This window comes from Populus nigra, chromosome 5 (assembly GCF_951802175.1).
Source record: "Populus nigra chromosome 5, ddPopNigr1.1, whole genome shotgun sequence".
Classification (NCBI taxonomy): Eukaryota; Viridiplantae; Streptophyta; class Magnoliopsida; order Malpighiales; family Salicaceae; genus Populus; species Populus nigra.
Window position 1 is genome coordinate 17,610,967 of NC_084856.1, and position 15,816 is coordinate 17,626,782.

General features: G+C 36.3%; 1 protein-coding gene across 1 annotated transcript; it reads left to right on the plus strand.

The window, feature by feature from the left end:
• The first annotated feature begins 212 nt into the window (after positions 1–212).
• LOC133694067 (protein PHYTOCHROME KINASE SUBSTRATE 4-like) lies at positions 213–3,546 on the plus strand. Its single transcript, XM_062115491.1, has one exon. The coding sequence runs from the start codon at positions 1,723–1,725 to the stop codon at positions 3,376–3,378; it is 1,656 nt and encodes a 551-aa protein (XP_061971475.1). The 5' UTR covers positions 213–1,722; the 3' UTR covers positions 3,379–3,546.
• Positions 3,547–15,816: the final 12,270 nt, after the last annotated feature.

Genomic DNA, 15,816 nt, shown 5'->3' on the forward strand with positions numbered 1-15,816 from the left:
CTAATGCAACAATTTGTGTATAAATAATAGTTATATGATCAGTAGGAGCATTGTTTCTTGGTTGTGCAGTTATCTGGATCATGCCTCAGCTTCTTTTATTCTTTATGTTTGTTGTTTTTGTTTCATTAAACTAAATGATGTTGGATTGAAAGAGATTGTGTCTCGGCTGTAATCACCTGATTACAGGGCTCAATATGTGCAGAACTTGGGATCATTCTATCATATATCCTTAAATTTCTTATTAACTCGAGCTTGGTTCCCTAATCAATCCCGTACGAATTCTAGGCATGTTTAACATGAGAATCCATGTTCAAGTTTGGCTCCTTTAGTAAAGAAGTGAGTTCAGGTTCAACCTTGTTTGCAACCCTAAAGTGAGACATGAATACACCCACTAATACCTCAACAGCGAAGGTCCTTAACAATGGATTGACCAATGGACCCCTTTTGTTTTGATTTTCTTTTTACATCCAAAGAAACTAAATTCCTCAAATAAATGAGGTTTAGGACTCGAATTTGCAAAGTTAAGACCTCGATTAAGAAAGGATTTAGTTTTAAAAGCCGACCCTAAACGGCATCCTCTTAACTGTTGAAATGAAAAAGAGAAGTTAATTGTACTGAAACAAAACAATATCAAGACAGGCATTTTATATTCAAAGCCCTTGCATCTTAGAAAAGAGAAGTTTCTAGTTACAAATCAGGGGAAGAATCCATTTTTCTTTCCCAGTTAAATGAAGATGTGATTAGATAAACAGACAGATTTGGGACAATCCCTGGTTGAATAAACTTCCAAAACAATTTCTGTCCTATAGTATTATAGTTAAACTACCCCTCTTCGTTGCTTCTTTTGTATGCGTGTCTGTAAATTATGTCTCTCTTATCATGTGGACACTAGATCATTTGGTGGAGTTATTGTTGCTGGTCTTGGAGGCAATTTCCACAAGTGACAGTAGACACCAGCGGTAGAGGAATGTCGATATGAACTGTGGAGGGTCAGGTTTATTTGACATTTAGGAACAAGGGTTGATGGAAGACATTATGATTACATTATTGCACACTGTCCTTGTGGTTCAAACCCAATCCCTAGAGACGTTGATTGATTTTGGGAGCCGTGTATGTAGGGCATGATAAACCTTCAATCTAACATGATATGCCTTTTGTTTTTGTACATTTTGTCGTAAAAGATTGTAGTAACTGCTTTGGTTATGGTCAAGACGGTTAATGTTCTCGTTGCTGGTAGCGTTTGGTAATCCAAACATGTTCCTGTTTTTTCCATATACATGTTTTTTTTCTTTTAAGAAAGTATTAAGGCTAGAGCATCGTCATAGGCAAGGATTGGTGCTGAATCAATGACTGATTCTCAAGCCGCGTGGAGTCTCTCGAGCTTCGGTTAGATATAGGCGTGGATATAGAGACTTTGTAGATATGTTGGGTGGGACCGGGTGCAATGCTCCATAAGATGGTGTGGAGACCACTATTTTATTATACCCCCTCCCCTGTAGAAAGGTAGATGGAATGTACGTTTGTAACTGAAGAACAGGTGGAAACATTTTACTGCTTCATCATTGATTCATGTTGTGGACAAAGTAGGTGTTGTATCTCTCTACATATAGTAGAACTAAGGGAATTTCAGAGGCAGCCCGTGCTATCATTATTTCTGTTTCTCTCCCATACTTTTCTGTGCTTTCGGATCTGAATATTGCTTGAAAGCGTGTGAATTTTAGTATGGAAGGATCGAAAGTGATGAAAACTATTACTGCAGGAAACATAGCTCCGCAGCCCAATTTTGGCATCATTGAATCTACTCATCCTTGCATTTCTCATCCACAGAAATCAACTGTTAGAGATGCATCCTTTTCTTCCTATCTCAGACCGATGCCAGAACAGATTGCTCAAGTTGATGATTCTGAGATAAGCATTTTCGATGCACAGAAGTACTTCAATGAAAGTGGCAGTGACCCCAAATTGAGCAGGAGAGTTTCTCCAGTTAATGCTAAACTTGAACGCGTATCCGAGCGATTTGATTTCTCTTCGCTTCCTAGATTGTCGTCTGCCTCGTCTTCGGTTGATGGATATGGCAGGAATTATAGAGCTCGATCTTTCCACGCAACACCAACCGCTTCATCTGAAGCTAGTTGGAATAGCCAGGCTGGTTTATTGTCTAATCCACCAGGTGCTATCGCTGTCTCTATGCGAAACCCACCTCGAAATGATGACAAGAGAAAAGGGTCTGGTACAAAATGGCTTCTTAGGAGAAAATGTCCATGTTCAGGTAAGAAATCTGTTCAAATCGAGGAAAAGCTATCAGAACCAAGAACCCTATCACGGACAAGTCACACTAAAGGACTCTCTGTGGATCTCAAAAAGCAGATTAAGATTCCTACCCCTGTAGAAAATCCTATTGAAAAAAGTTCGGCTACACCGGACTGGCTCGAAAGACGTGAAGTAATCCCCAGTTCTCATAGAATGTCGGCAGATGGCAAGCTCGAAAGGCGTGATGCGATTCCTAATACTCATCGAATCTTGGCAGACAACAGCCGATTTCCTTCAGGCTTAAGCCACCAACGTGTAGTGGCCTCGGCAAGACCATTTAGTACTGATACTACTGCTGGGTTCAGTTTTCCTATACTGAGCCAAACCCCACCTCCCATGAAACTGGTGTTGCCATCAACTACATATAACCCTCCTCTTGAGGATCCACCCCGCGAGTCGTTGGAAGTTTTTCGGCCAGCTGAAGGTCCTATTCCAACAAAGTCAACTTCTGATCTTCAGCGACGTCAAAGCTTCACAGTCATGGAAGACGATATGGCAAGTGATGCAAGTTCAGACTTGTTCGAGATTGAGAGTTTCTCAACTCAGACGACAACATATGCAATGTATCCTAATCATCGCGATTCCCTTGATGATGCTCCTAGCTTTAACACAAGGCGATTAGCCGCAACAAATGGAGGGGATTTGTATTGTAGACGAAGTCTTGATGAACCTAGAACACCATCAATTGCACCAACAGAATGTTATGAGCCAAGCGAGGCTAGCATAGACTGGAGTGTGACAACAGCTGAAGGGTTTGACAGAGGAAGTGTTACTAACTTCTCAGTCAGTGCATCAGAAGTAGATGAAACGGCAATGATGCGTGGCCGCGAGGATGAAAAGAATAGCGGCGGTGGGAAGAACAGAGGAGCGAATGGAGGGTTGTTGATGAGTTGTCGGTGCGAGAAGGCGGTTAGTGTAGGGCCACATCCGGTGAAATGTGTGCCTGCAGAGGGACAAAGAGTAGCAAGCTCCACAGTGAGGCATGTGGGAAGTAGGCCAGCTGTGATGAACAAGCCACCACTTGCTGGGTTTCACTCTGCTCGATTGTCTTTACCCTTTGCATCATAGGAAGCAAGCTGTGATGGTAAATTGCTTGCTTCCATGTTCATCAGTTCCCTAAGCAGATACTCTTTCTTTCTCCTTTTCTCTGTTCTTTCTTTTTGTGACCTTTTTTGATTGATTGTTGATGGGAGTTCATACTTTCTCTGAGTAAATAAACGAACAATTACAACGTTACAGCTTATAACTAATTAGAGGTTCGTATAGAAACAATTTTTCTCGTGGTTTTCTACATTTTTTTAAGAAAACCTAATTCAACACCATCGATCATTAAATTATGAAAAATAAATCAAGGAGAGACGGAAAAAGACATTGAAAATGATGAATGACTCATGTGTTCATCTTTTCCAGCCTGGACAATGGGGCAATATTCAAGCCCAAGTGTATGGGTTTTTTTTTCTTTTCTTACTCATTTTCAAATATATATATATAATATTTATTAAGAATGTAATTGCATTAAAAAATTGATTTTTTTATTTCATAATATCGATATGAAAAAAAATCAAAACAATAATTAATAAGTAAATTATTTTATACAATTTAATAATTTATAATAATTAAGAAATGGGTCTATTAGTAAATTAGTTGTTTATGAATTGAGTAAAATCAATTAATTAAAGAATAATTTAGATGAAAAATTATAAGAAGAATTTGTTTTTATCCAATGAGTGAGTTTTTTAATATTATGAAAGATAATGAATATTATTATTGAGAAATTGATATAATAATCAAAACACATATAATACAGAGAAATTGATATAATAAAAACTGATCATGCTATATAACAAAACTACCAGTTGAGATTCTTAGAGTGTGTTTGGTATTGCGGTTGCTGTTTTGGTTGTGGTTTGAAAAACGTTATTTTATAAAAAGTATTTTTAGTTGAGGTTGGTTTGAAAAAATAGGTGTTTGGTTAAAACTGTGGTTGAAATTGAGGTTGAACAAAAAGTAGTTTAATGTGTTTGGTTAAAAAAATGCTTTTCAAATTGAGGTTATAAAATAATTAAAAAATATTTTTAATTTAAATATTGAAAATTTAACTACTATTATTACATCATGAAATAAATAATATTGATATCAAATATTTTTTATTATTCCATTAAACTATATGCAATGTCATCACATACAAAATCTATCCAACAATAACTATATTTTTCATGGTTTCTTAAGCATGCAACAACAAAAACTGAATTTTTTGTTACGTCATCAAACGATATCCTTCTAATTTTTTGAATAAAACACAATTAAAATAAAAATAAAAACTGAATTTTTTTAACTGGGTCGGACCTGGCAAGAATATAATTGGAATTGCGATCAATTCTCACAAATGCTACGTCATCATGTGATATCCTTCTAATTTATGTAGTGTTATAAATAATATTAAATACTAGTTTTTCGAGTAAAACTCAATTTTTTTAAAAAAATTTACAATTTCATTACATACAAAATTCATTCGACAAGAACTATAGTTTTCATGATTTTTTGAGCGTGCAATAAAATTAGATAAAATATTATCATGAATAAAATTGAGATTACAGTACGAGTAAATTTAATTCACCTTAAACTATTTTTTTTAACAAACAAAAAAAATATATTGTTCACGTTTACGTGAATAATGCAAGTGAAATCAATTAATTGCATTAGTTTTATTTTTTTAAAAAAAATTTCATGTGAACATTGCGAGTGAATTAATTTAATTCACTTGCATTGTTTTTCAAAATTAAAAAAATAATAATTCTGTTCACGTTAGTGAACAGTGCTAAAGTGGAGCATGGCTCCACTGTTCACTGAACAATGGAGCCATACTCCACTGTTGGTGTTAATGTCTAGACAAGAAGCAGCAAAATGCTGCTTCTCAAAAACCTGTGGCACACCACAGTTATAAGTGGATTCCATGAAAAAAAAACTGCTGTTTTAATTTTACCAAACACTAAAAGTTGTGGTTGCGGGTGAACCTCACCCGTAACCACAATAACAAACACCCACTTAATAGTGAAGCTCCTGAGATCAACGGTACGAGTGTTAAAACAAAACCGAGTAATTAATAATATTTGCAATATTTAACACGACTCAACTCATTAAAATTTGTTAATATTTTTGTTAATATAAATATTATAAATAATAATGGATTAAAAAACCAAATAAATAGATATTTTTAATCAAATACGAGTTGAGATTTTTAAAAACCGATCAACCCAATCCAACCAGTATAACCCATTTAGTTAATGAGTAATCATAATACTTAGTATAATTATTATTTTTAATCTTCTCTCTTTATTTTTTATATATATCTTTATTTTTATCTCATGTTTTAGTATATTTTTTTTTTAATATTTAGTGTTAATTATATGTTTGAGATACCGTAGAATACATAAGCAATATCAATGGTGATTAATGACAAACAATTATACGCTTTTTGAAAGTATATTTTTCTCAAAATCATTGATGTATAAAAAAATTTATATACTCAATCCATGAATATTTATAATATTTATAAAACAATTAGCTCAGTCTAATCTATTATTCAATCCGTTCAGATCCAAATTATTTTTAAACAAGTCAAATTTATCATTTATAAAATATAAAAAATTAAATTAGATGTAATTATCTAAGAACAACCCGATAATAAACACCCCTAATCAGGGGTGCAGCCCTTTTCTTATTAATGGTAGGCTGCAAGGAGCAGAAGTCGCACGAGCAACAATAGAGGTTAGACCCATTTTTCCTTAAAACTTCATCGTTGTCGCCCGAATCGAAGGCCACTATTGGGCCAAGCAGATAGCCTTATGTGTCAGCTCGACCCTGAACCTGTGAATGCGAACCTGACACAAGCAATGATGCGAAACTCCAAAACAGCAACTATCAGAGGACTAGAAGGCCCATGGTTTTGGACACATTAGAAACTTCTTCTGTGGTTTACTGGAAACCGACTTTTTATTCAAAGCCTTGAGTGGAGGAAAAAAGCAAAACCATCCGCAGAAACCATACCCGGTTTTTAAAACAGAGACATGCCTGTTACGACCGGCCAAAACCAGGGGGCTCCGTTGTTTCATCGTTGTATAAAATACGTGACAAACCCATGAAACCTTCATTCCCAGAATTCGTTTCCTTACCAAAAAGAAAAATCTTTGCTTATTGTTCCATGGCTTCTCTTGTGCTTTTGTTGTCACAACTTGTTCGTCCTCAAAACACAAACCGGGCTTTTGTGTCCACGTTAGCTTCTTCTTCCTTTACCACTTCTTGTGCTGCTGCTATGTCTTCCACTGCTAATCAGAAACCATTGCCAAAGGATAGCAACAAGTATGAGTCAGGGATTGAAGATCAAGTGCAGGAGCCTAGGTTTTGTGTAGACCAGCTGGCTTGGCCTTAAGGACTTGTATGATAAAGGAGACCGGTCCTTCTCTTTTCTAATTTTGTTGTAACACTCTTTACCTTTTGAATATATTATTGGAGTAGCGAGCTATGTTTTTTAGTAAGCCTCTCTTTCTATGCCGAAACATCTAATAAAATACATTTTTTTCATGAATTTGTTAATTTTGAAGTTGATTTCACTGCAGAATGTTTGGCCTTGAAAGTGAAACTCAAGTTCAATATGATGGGGAGTCTGTAACTCAATTTCTGAATTTTGAACGTGATGGCAGGGGTGAAGTGTGACTACATGACATGCCTGGCATCCATTTCCCTATACGGTTTAGGTATAGTTTACTTTGGAAACACTAAAAAAGCAAAACATGATTTTCTTCATGAAATGCCCTGATCTGTATAAGCTTTGATGATTTGCCAAGCATTCCTTCACTTCTCTCCTTAGTTGGATAAAGATAAAAAGTGTAGGATTTGTGAGTCTAATAATAGCTGCTGTGGAGGAAAAAAACAAGGCGCTCACGAAGCAGTGGTGTCTTTGACAGACCTCTCAAAAACAAACCAGCAACAGCTTGAAGCAGAACCCCACGCAATATCATCCTTCTTTGCGGCAACAAAATCTTGTAGCATCAGTAAAACAAACGCATCATCTGTTTGTTTCTTGGAAGAATACCAGTAGCAACAATAGATCTCTCAGGACGATCCAATTGTAGATCACGTTCCAGACATCAGAATCAATAGTAGTGTTCAGAAGTGGCTGCAGTAGACCTCGCAAAACAGTCCAGTAGTTCACAGCAGCCATGTTTCTCCAGTTCTAGCAGCAACACGCAGAAGACCAGCAGCAACAAATTTGCAACACAACAACTTGGACGCAAGACAAAGCAGCAGCAGCATAAAAACATTACAGCAACATTAAAATTTTTGGTCGTCCAATAGCCAAAATAGCAGTCACACCTAGCATTAGCTTTCTTTTCTTTCCTTTTTTTTACAGCAGCATACATGGGAGATCTTTAGATTGTTGAAGGGATCGAAAAGCTTAACAATCAAAATGACAATACATGGTCAACACGCTAAGATCTATCCTACGCAAGTGAAAGATGAAAGCTAGTAAAACAATGTTTCCCTTGAACCTTGAAGACCACAATTGAAGAAGATATGCCGGAGCACATTCAGGATGCTACAACATCAAAATTTAAAGAATTATAACACACCCTTGCTAGCCTCTTCATTATCAAGGAAGAATGATATCATATTGAAACTTCTCGAGAAATTTAAATTATAACCTGAAGCATCTATTAGTTAAATAATGATGAGAAGAATAATCATTATGGTTTAAGACTCTAATATTACAATTTTGTTGAGTTTGAAAATCTACTTGATGGTCAAGAAAATATATCCAAATAGATGGCGGGAATCTTCACTACTAGAAATTTGCTAAATTACAGATTTATCGATGGAATATTTCTATCAGTAATTTGAGGTCGAAATTACCGACAGATACTTTTTCGTCTGTAATTCAGTCTGTAACTACCGATGAAAATTTTTTCGTCGGTAGTTACAGACTGAATTACGGACGAAAAAGTATCTGTCGGTAATTTCGACCTCAAATTACTGACAGAAAAAAAAAGTGGGTCGTTGACGTGGAGGTTTTGACGGGTTATTTTTTTCCGACGGAATAACCGATGGATTCAAAACGACAGCCCGTGCAGTGCCCGTACAGTGACGTGACCGGTTCGCCGTTTAAATTGCCGACGGACTCACCGAGGGATTTGAAATGGCAGATCCGTACGGTGACGTGTCTATGTTTCCGTCAGAATTACCGACGTAATCACCGACGGAGTTTTCGTCGGTGAAACCGTCGGAAAAAGTTAATATATGTCAGCTCTGCCGAACCTCTCCTCCCCTATTTCTCCTTCTTCTTCCTAATCCCAACTCTCCCCATCTGCAAACAACCAGCCCCCCCTCCCCCCCTAAAAAAAAAAATCTTCCTCATATCAGCACAACAAGTTATATTTCTTCAAGTTTTGTGATCACAACATCCGTGTTCTGATTTACCGACAGATTTTATCAATTTTTGTAAGTAATTCTATCTTTTTAAATTTTAACATTTAATTAAATGTCAATTTTATTGTTTTTTTTAGTATATGTATTTTGTTAGTAGATGTACATGTTTTATTGTTATTTCTCAAACAAACTTGTAGTATATAAATGTATAATTTTATAACTGTTATGGTTTGTTTTAGATTTTGTAAGATTGTATTTGTTTGTAAATTGTTAAAACTTTATGGAACTACCGAATTACATGTGCTATTTTGAAATAATTAATAGCTTGCTTAATGGGTCCGTTTAAAGTTTTATCAATGGTATTGCGGAGTGGTAATTTCTGTCAAAGAACCATCTCAACCCAAAAGCTTAAGCTATTAGGTGAGGTCCCAAGATATGATTTATATTATTCTCTAACACACCCCCTCAAGTGAAAGCCCTTTGGGCTTGAAACTTGCACAGACCCACTTTATCTTGTGCTTAATTTTTATCAAATAAATGGGGATGGTGAGATTCGAACTCGTGACCACTTGGTCATGAAGGCTCTGATACCATGTCAAAGAACCATCTCAACCCAAAAGCTTAAGCTATTAGGTGAGGTCCCAAGATATGATTTATATTATTCTCTAACAATTTCTGTAAATTTATATATTTTAATTCGTATGGACGTTGATAAATGATAATGAATATTTAATATTTATGAGAAGTTGTGATTGGTTTGTTGGATAATCTCGAGGTAAAGTAATATTTTTGCAAGTTTATTTACCTAACTTAGTTAATTAATACATGATGTCATCATAATTTTATAGAGGTTCGATATAAGTCATGGATGATCGTTCATGGATGTATCGAGATTCACCCCAAGGATTGCGGAGGATGGATTATTGTAATGGGGTTCAGGGTTTTATTAATTTCGCAACATCTATTCCCAGAAATTTTACTGGAGACGGTATTAGGTGTCCATGCAGGAAGTGTGAAAATAAAAAGTATCTGCATCCAGATGTTGTAATGATGCATCTTCTACACAAAGGGTTTATGGAGAATTACCAGTGTTGGTATGCACATGGAGAAGTATTTGTTAGCGAGAGTGAGAGGAGAATGGAAGAAACGGTGGTTGGGTCTACTTCTAGTGCTAGCAACGTGCGGAAAAGCGGCAAATGACAACACTAATCCTTACAGAAATATGGTTATGGATGTAATGAGAATGAATCAAGGTAATGGCAGTCAATGTCCAATTATAGAAGAAGAACCTAATGCAGATGCAACTAGGTTTTTTGATTTGTTGAAAGATTTTGACGAACCATTATGGGATGGCTGCACGAACCATAGTAAATTATCGGCCGTAGCACAGGTGTTCACCATCAAGTCAGATCACGGGTTGAGTGAGGTTGGGTATGACAAGATTATTGAATGGGCAAGAAGCATTTTACCTGAAGGGAACAGGCTGAAAGAGAACTTCTATGCTGCGAAGTCCATGATGAAACCCCTCGGTTTAGGATACCAAAAAATTGACATGTGCCCTAACTTCTGCATGTTATACTACCTTGAAAATGCTGAGATGACCGAGTGCATGACATGCGGGCATTCCCGTTACAAACCTAGAACTGACAGGGGAAAGACTTTAGTGGCATATAAAAAACTTAGATACTTCCCGATCACACCTAGACTGCAGAGGTTATTCATGTCACCAAGGACTGCTGAGCACATGACATGGCACCAAGCACACCATGCGGTTGATGGAGTGATGGTTCATCCTTCTGATGGCGAAGCGTGGAAACGCTTTAACAGTGTTCATCCTCACTTTTCAGCTGAATCAAGGAATGTGCATCTTGGGTTGTGTACAGACGGATTCAACCCATTTGGGTCATTTGCTGCTCCTTATTCTTGGTGGCCGGTCATACTCATAGTTTATAATTTGCCACCGGGAATGTGTATAAGGCCGAAGTTCATGTTTTTATCTACTGTCATACCCGGTCCAAGAAGCCCGGGGCGGAATATAGATGTTTGTCTTCGACCGTTGATTGATGAGTTGGCGCAGTTGTGGTCCTCCAGAGCTCTGAGTTATGATATATCGAGGAAAAAAATTTCCTTATGAGGGCAGCATTGATGTGGACTATCAATGATTTTCCAGCTTATGAAATGCTTTCTGGTTGGAGCACGCATGAGAAACTCACATGTCCATACTACATGGAAAACAACAAGGCATTCACGCTAGCAAATGGAGGTAAAGCTTCTTTTTTTGACTGTCACCGTCGCTTCTTGCCACTTCATCACAGGTACAGAAAGAACAGAAAAGATTTCTTTGTTGGCAGAGTTGAAAAAGATGTTGCATCCTCGCGTCTTTCTGGTGAAGAATTGCATGATGTTGCCTTTAATCAGGTAAGCAAAAGTTTCCTGGTTTTGGTTTGACCTATAATTGGGTAAAGCGAAGTATCTTTTTTGAGCTTCCTTATTGGAAGACCAATCTGCTCCGCCATAACCTTGACGTCATGCACATCGAAAAGAACATGTTTGAGAACATTTTCAACACCGTCATGGATGTGAAGGGGAAGACAAAGGACAACATCAAGGCTAGATTGGATATAGCTTTATACTGTAAGTGTAAAAATATAGAGTTGGTTTATGATGAGTCACGGGTCGCAAAACCAAGAGCAAGCTTCGTGTTAGAGAAAAACGCACAACTGCTAGTCTACAAATGGCTTAAGAGTCTGCGTTTTCCGGATGGACATGCATCGAACATATCAAGGTTGGTTAATATAGAGGACTGCAGATTGTATGGAATGAAGAGTCATGACTGCCACGTGTTTATGCAAACACTCATCCCATTAGCTTTTCGTGATTTGTTGTCAAAGGGAATATGGGATGCACTCACGGAGATCAGTCATTTCTTCAGAGATATATGCTCCAACAAGTTGAATGTTGATCACATTGAGAGGCTTCAAACGAATATCATCGAGACACTATGCAAACTTGAGATGATATTCCCTCCATCATTTTTTGACTTAATGGAGCATCTCCCTATACATCTACCGTTTGAGGCAAAAGCTGGAGGACTGGTCCAATATAGATGGATGTACCCATTCAAACGGTTAGATATTACAGTTGCAATGTAATTCATATATAAAAGTATTTTATATGTTTTTCTTAATTGAAAATACTTGATTAATATTTCAATGCAGGTACTTGTTTAATCTCAAGAAAAAGGTTAAGAACAAGGTGCATGTTGAGGCTTCGATATGTGAGGCTTATATTGTTGAGGAGATCTCAACATTTATCTCGTACTATTTCGAACCTCATCTGAGAACGAGAATCAATCGCGTTCCACGGCATGATGATGGCGGTGAAGTGCCTTCTAGTGGAAACTTGTCAATATTCTCCAATACTGGACGACCCACACCTAAAAATGCCGTAAGAGGAAGATATTTGTTGGAAATAGAGTTCAAACAAGCACACAACTATGTTCTATTTAACTGTGATGAGCTGAAACCTTTTATTCAGTAAGTTTATACTAATTAAACTTTGTTAGTAATATACTGTTAATTATTTATTGTAATATCATACACTCATTATCACTTGCAGGCAACATCATCAATATTTGCTCTCCAATAACTCACAGCTGACCGAATCCCAGATCTTTCAATTACAAGATGAGCAGTTTGCCACGTGGTTCAGAACACATGTAAGCACTATCACAAACTTATTCTAACTTGCAAAATTACTGTACGTATGCATGTCATTACGAGATTCTCGTTCATTTACTGTTTATTGATGTACATTACATACAAGGTTTATCAAATGGGAAGGAGTGCACCTAAGTCATTGTCTTCACTAAGCCTGAGGCCTGAAAGAAAATGTAAGTGCTACAACGGGTATTTTGTCAATGGATATGTTTTCCATACTGAAGAATACGGGCAAGGAAGAAAGACATACAACAGCGGTGTTTGTGTTAAGGGATCCACTAATAGTGAGTTAGAAGTTGACTACTATGGTAGATTAGAAGAGGTCGTCGAACTGCAATATCATAACGAGCAGAATATAGTGTTTTTATTCAAATGCTATCGGTATGACACGACTGACAGAGGAATCAGAGTTGATCCGCACTATGGTTTGGTCGAAATCAACTCAAAAGCTAGACTCCGCAACATAAACGATGTCTTTGTTTTCGTAAAGTAATGTCAACAAGTTTATTACACATACACCCCTTCATTTAGAAAGGATTGATCAAGAGTGGATTGGTTGTCCGTTTTAAAAACGAAACCCCGGGGTCGTGTCGAGGTTGCTCAGGATGAGAACGAAGACACAAGTGTGCGAGATGAAGTCTTTCAAGTTACTGAGGTGGTTGAACCATATCGAGTTGCTCCTTCGATTGAATTGGAAGAAAATTCAAATTTTCATGTTTTCGATGATAGTCTTGTTAATGTTGACGCAGAGGAGTTGAATTTTGTTTTGAGCTCTAGCGGACAAGCAAATATCGATGAAGAAGATGATATTCATATTGAAGATTGCGATGAAGGTGATGACAATTCAATTGATGACGAAGAAGAAAAAAATTCTGACTAACTACCAAAATGAAGTCCTATGTAAAACCCTTTTTTTCATGTAATTTAGATTATAGATGATATATTTTGAAACACAAAATATTTATTACTTGAAATAATTAGTTGAAATACCACAATTACGAAATAATTACTTGAAATAATTACTGATCATGGATGATATATTTTGTAACACGAAATAATTACTTGAAATGCCACCACATCACCGACGGCCTTAAGTCCGTCGGCATTTCACAGAGAGTTCGAACATAATTACTTGAAATGCCACCACATCACCGACGGCTACACCGACAAATTTATATCCGTCGGTACGTTGTCGGTAGGTCAATTTTACCGATAAACTTCCCGACGGACCGCGCGAATTTTAAAGGGTTGTGCATTAAATGCACCTCTGACCGCGTCATCTTGCCGACGGAATTACCGACGGACCACGAAAAATATGGAGGGTCATTAAAAATTTTGGTGCGAAAAAAAATTTACCGACGGATATTTGACACTTTACCGATGGAATAAATTAAAATAATAATTAATTTTATATCCGTCGGTGAATCCATCGGTAAAACTGCCATATAAGTTCAAGTGACCGCCCGTTCAGTTCATTTTTTCTTCTCCTTCGTTTCTCACCTTAAGATTTTGATTTTTTTCCTCTCCATTCTTCAAAGCTTTCACCTCCAATCTCTAGCAAGTTTTCTTCATCATCTTCATCAATTTAAAAGGTTAGTGTTTCCTCTATTTTATTTTACTTTAATGGTTTTTTTTTGCTATTTTTTTGGTTATTTTTTTTGTTTTGTTGTATTTTTTGTAATGTAGATAAAGTCTATAATTTTTTTTGCATAATTCATTGCTAAAGTCTATAGTTTTGTTTTTGAATTTATTGAATATTTTTTATTGTTGTATTGGCATAATTATTATTAGTTAGTTTGTTGAATATTTATTGTTAATGTTGAATTTACCATAGAATTAGTAATTGAATATGTTGAAATAATTATTAATTTTACTTTATTATTGCATGATTTGTGTTTAATTTTTTCCATTTATTTTGATTGTTATTCTAGAGTTTTTTTTAATTTATTGTTTTGTTGTATTGGCATAATTATTGAATAATTTGTTGAATTGTAATTCTTAATGTTGAATTTACCTTAGAATTAGTAATTGAATATGTTGTAATAATTATTAGTTTTACTCTATTATTGCATGCTTTGTGTTTAATTTTTTCCATTTATTTTGATTGTTATTCTAGTGTTTTTTTTTAAATTTATTGTTTTGTTGTATTGGCATAATTATTGAATAATTACTTGAATTGTAATTCTTAATGTTGAATTTACCTTAGGATTAGTAATTGAATATGTTGGAATAATTAGTATAGATTGGGTAAATTGGTTGTGGCTATTGTTAATATGTGCATGTTTGTGGATTTGGGTAGTATCCGGTATAGGGGAGGTGCTGTCGAATTTTTTTTTTACATTTGAATTTAATTATATAATTATTTGTATCAAATTGTGTAGATGCGTAGAACGAAAACCAGAGCTGGTCGCTCAAGTGCGGTCGCAGCTAGTTCATCTAGCAGCGAGGATGATATTTCCTTATGTGCCGCTCAAGAAGAGGCACCTACACCACCTGCGCCGTCAACCGATGCTGCCTCTTCCAGTGGTACTTCACAGCGCAGAGACGGTATGCCTTCGCAGCGGAATCAATTTACCCGCAAGTACGAGGCACAGTGGAAGGACGACCTTTCAATGTAAGTTTGTTAAGGTTTTAGTTTTTTTTTAAATTACAACATAATTTATGAAGTAATCACTATTGAATTTATTTCATTTATTTTCAGGTTCACAAACATTGAAGCCGCCCGAGTAATATCATCGGCGTTTAAATCATCGATGGAGATTTCATTGTTTCAATGGAGTCAGATATCCAAGCATCCTGAATGGATGCCTTAAATCAATGCATGGTTTGACAGATTTCAGGTTGGTGTTAATTTATAATTTTCAGCTTATTTCTAATAAATTATTAATATAATTGTAAATAAATTATTATTTTTATTTAAACTTGTTTATTTATACACAACACAAATTCTGCTGGGACAGTGAGCATAACACTGTTGTGAGGAGGGTGTGGGAAAATCACGCGGCAACTAGGTAAGATCAAAAACAATACAGGATTGTTTTTAGACAAAAATTTATGTTTCGAAATGTAATTTTTGGTTGCGTGAAGTAGGTTGCGTGATTTTTGGTATGAAGCACAAAAAAAGGCAAAAAAAACCGCGAGGGATAGGGGTTTCCAAGGCTGGAATGATGTTGCGGTTTGGAGGGATTTCAAACCAATATAAATCCCGGAAGATATATGGCCGCACTATCTTAAGCACGTGATGTCTGAGCGGTTCACACGATGCTCACAGTCCGGCGCTGGCAACCGGAATCGGCCAATTCATGGTGGGGTGACAACGCACACTGACGACTCCGTTCCGTTTGCTGCACATGCGAAACGGATG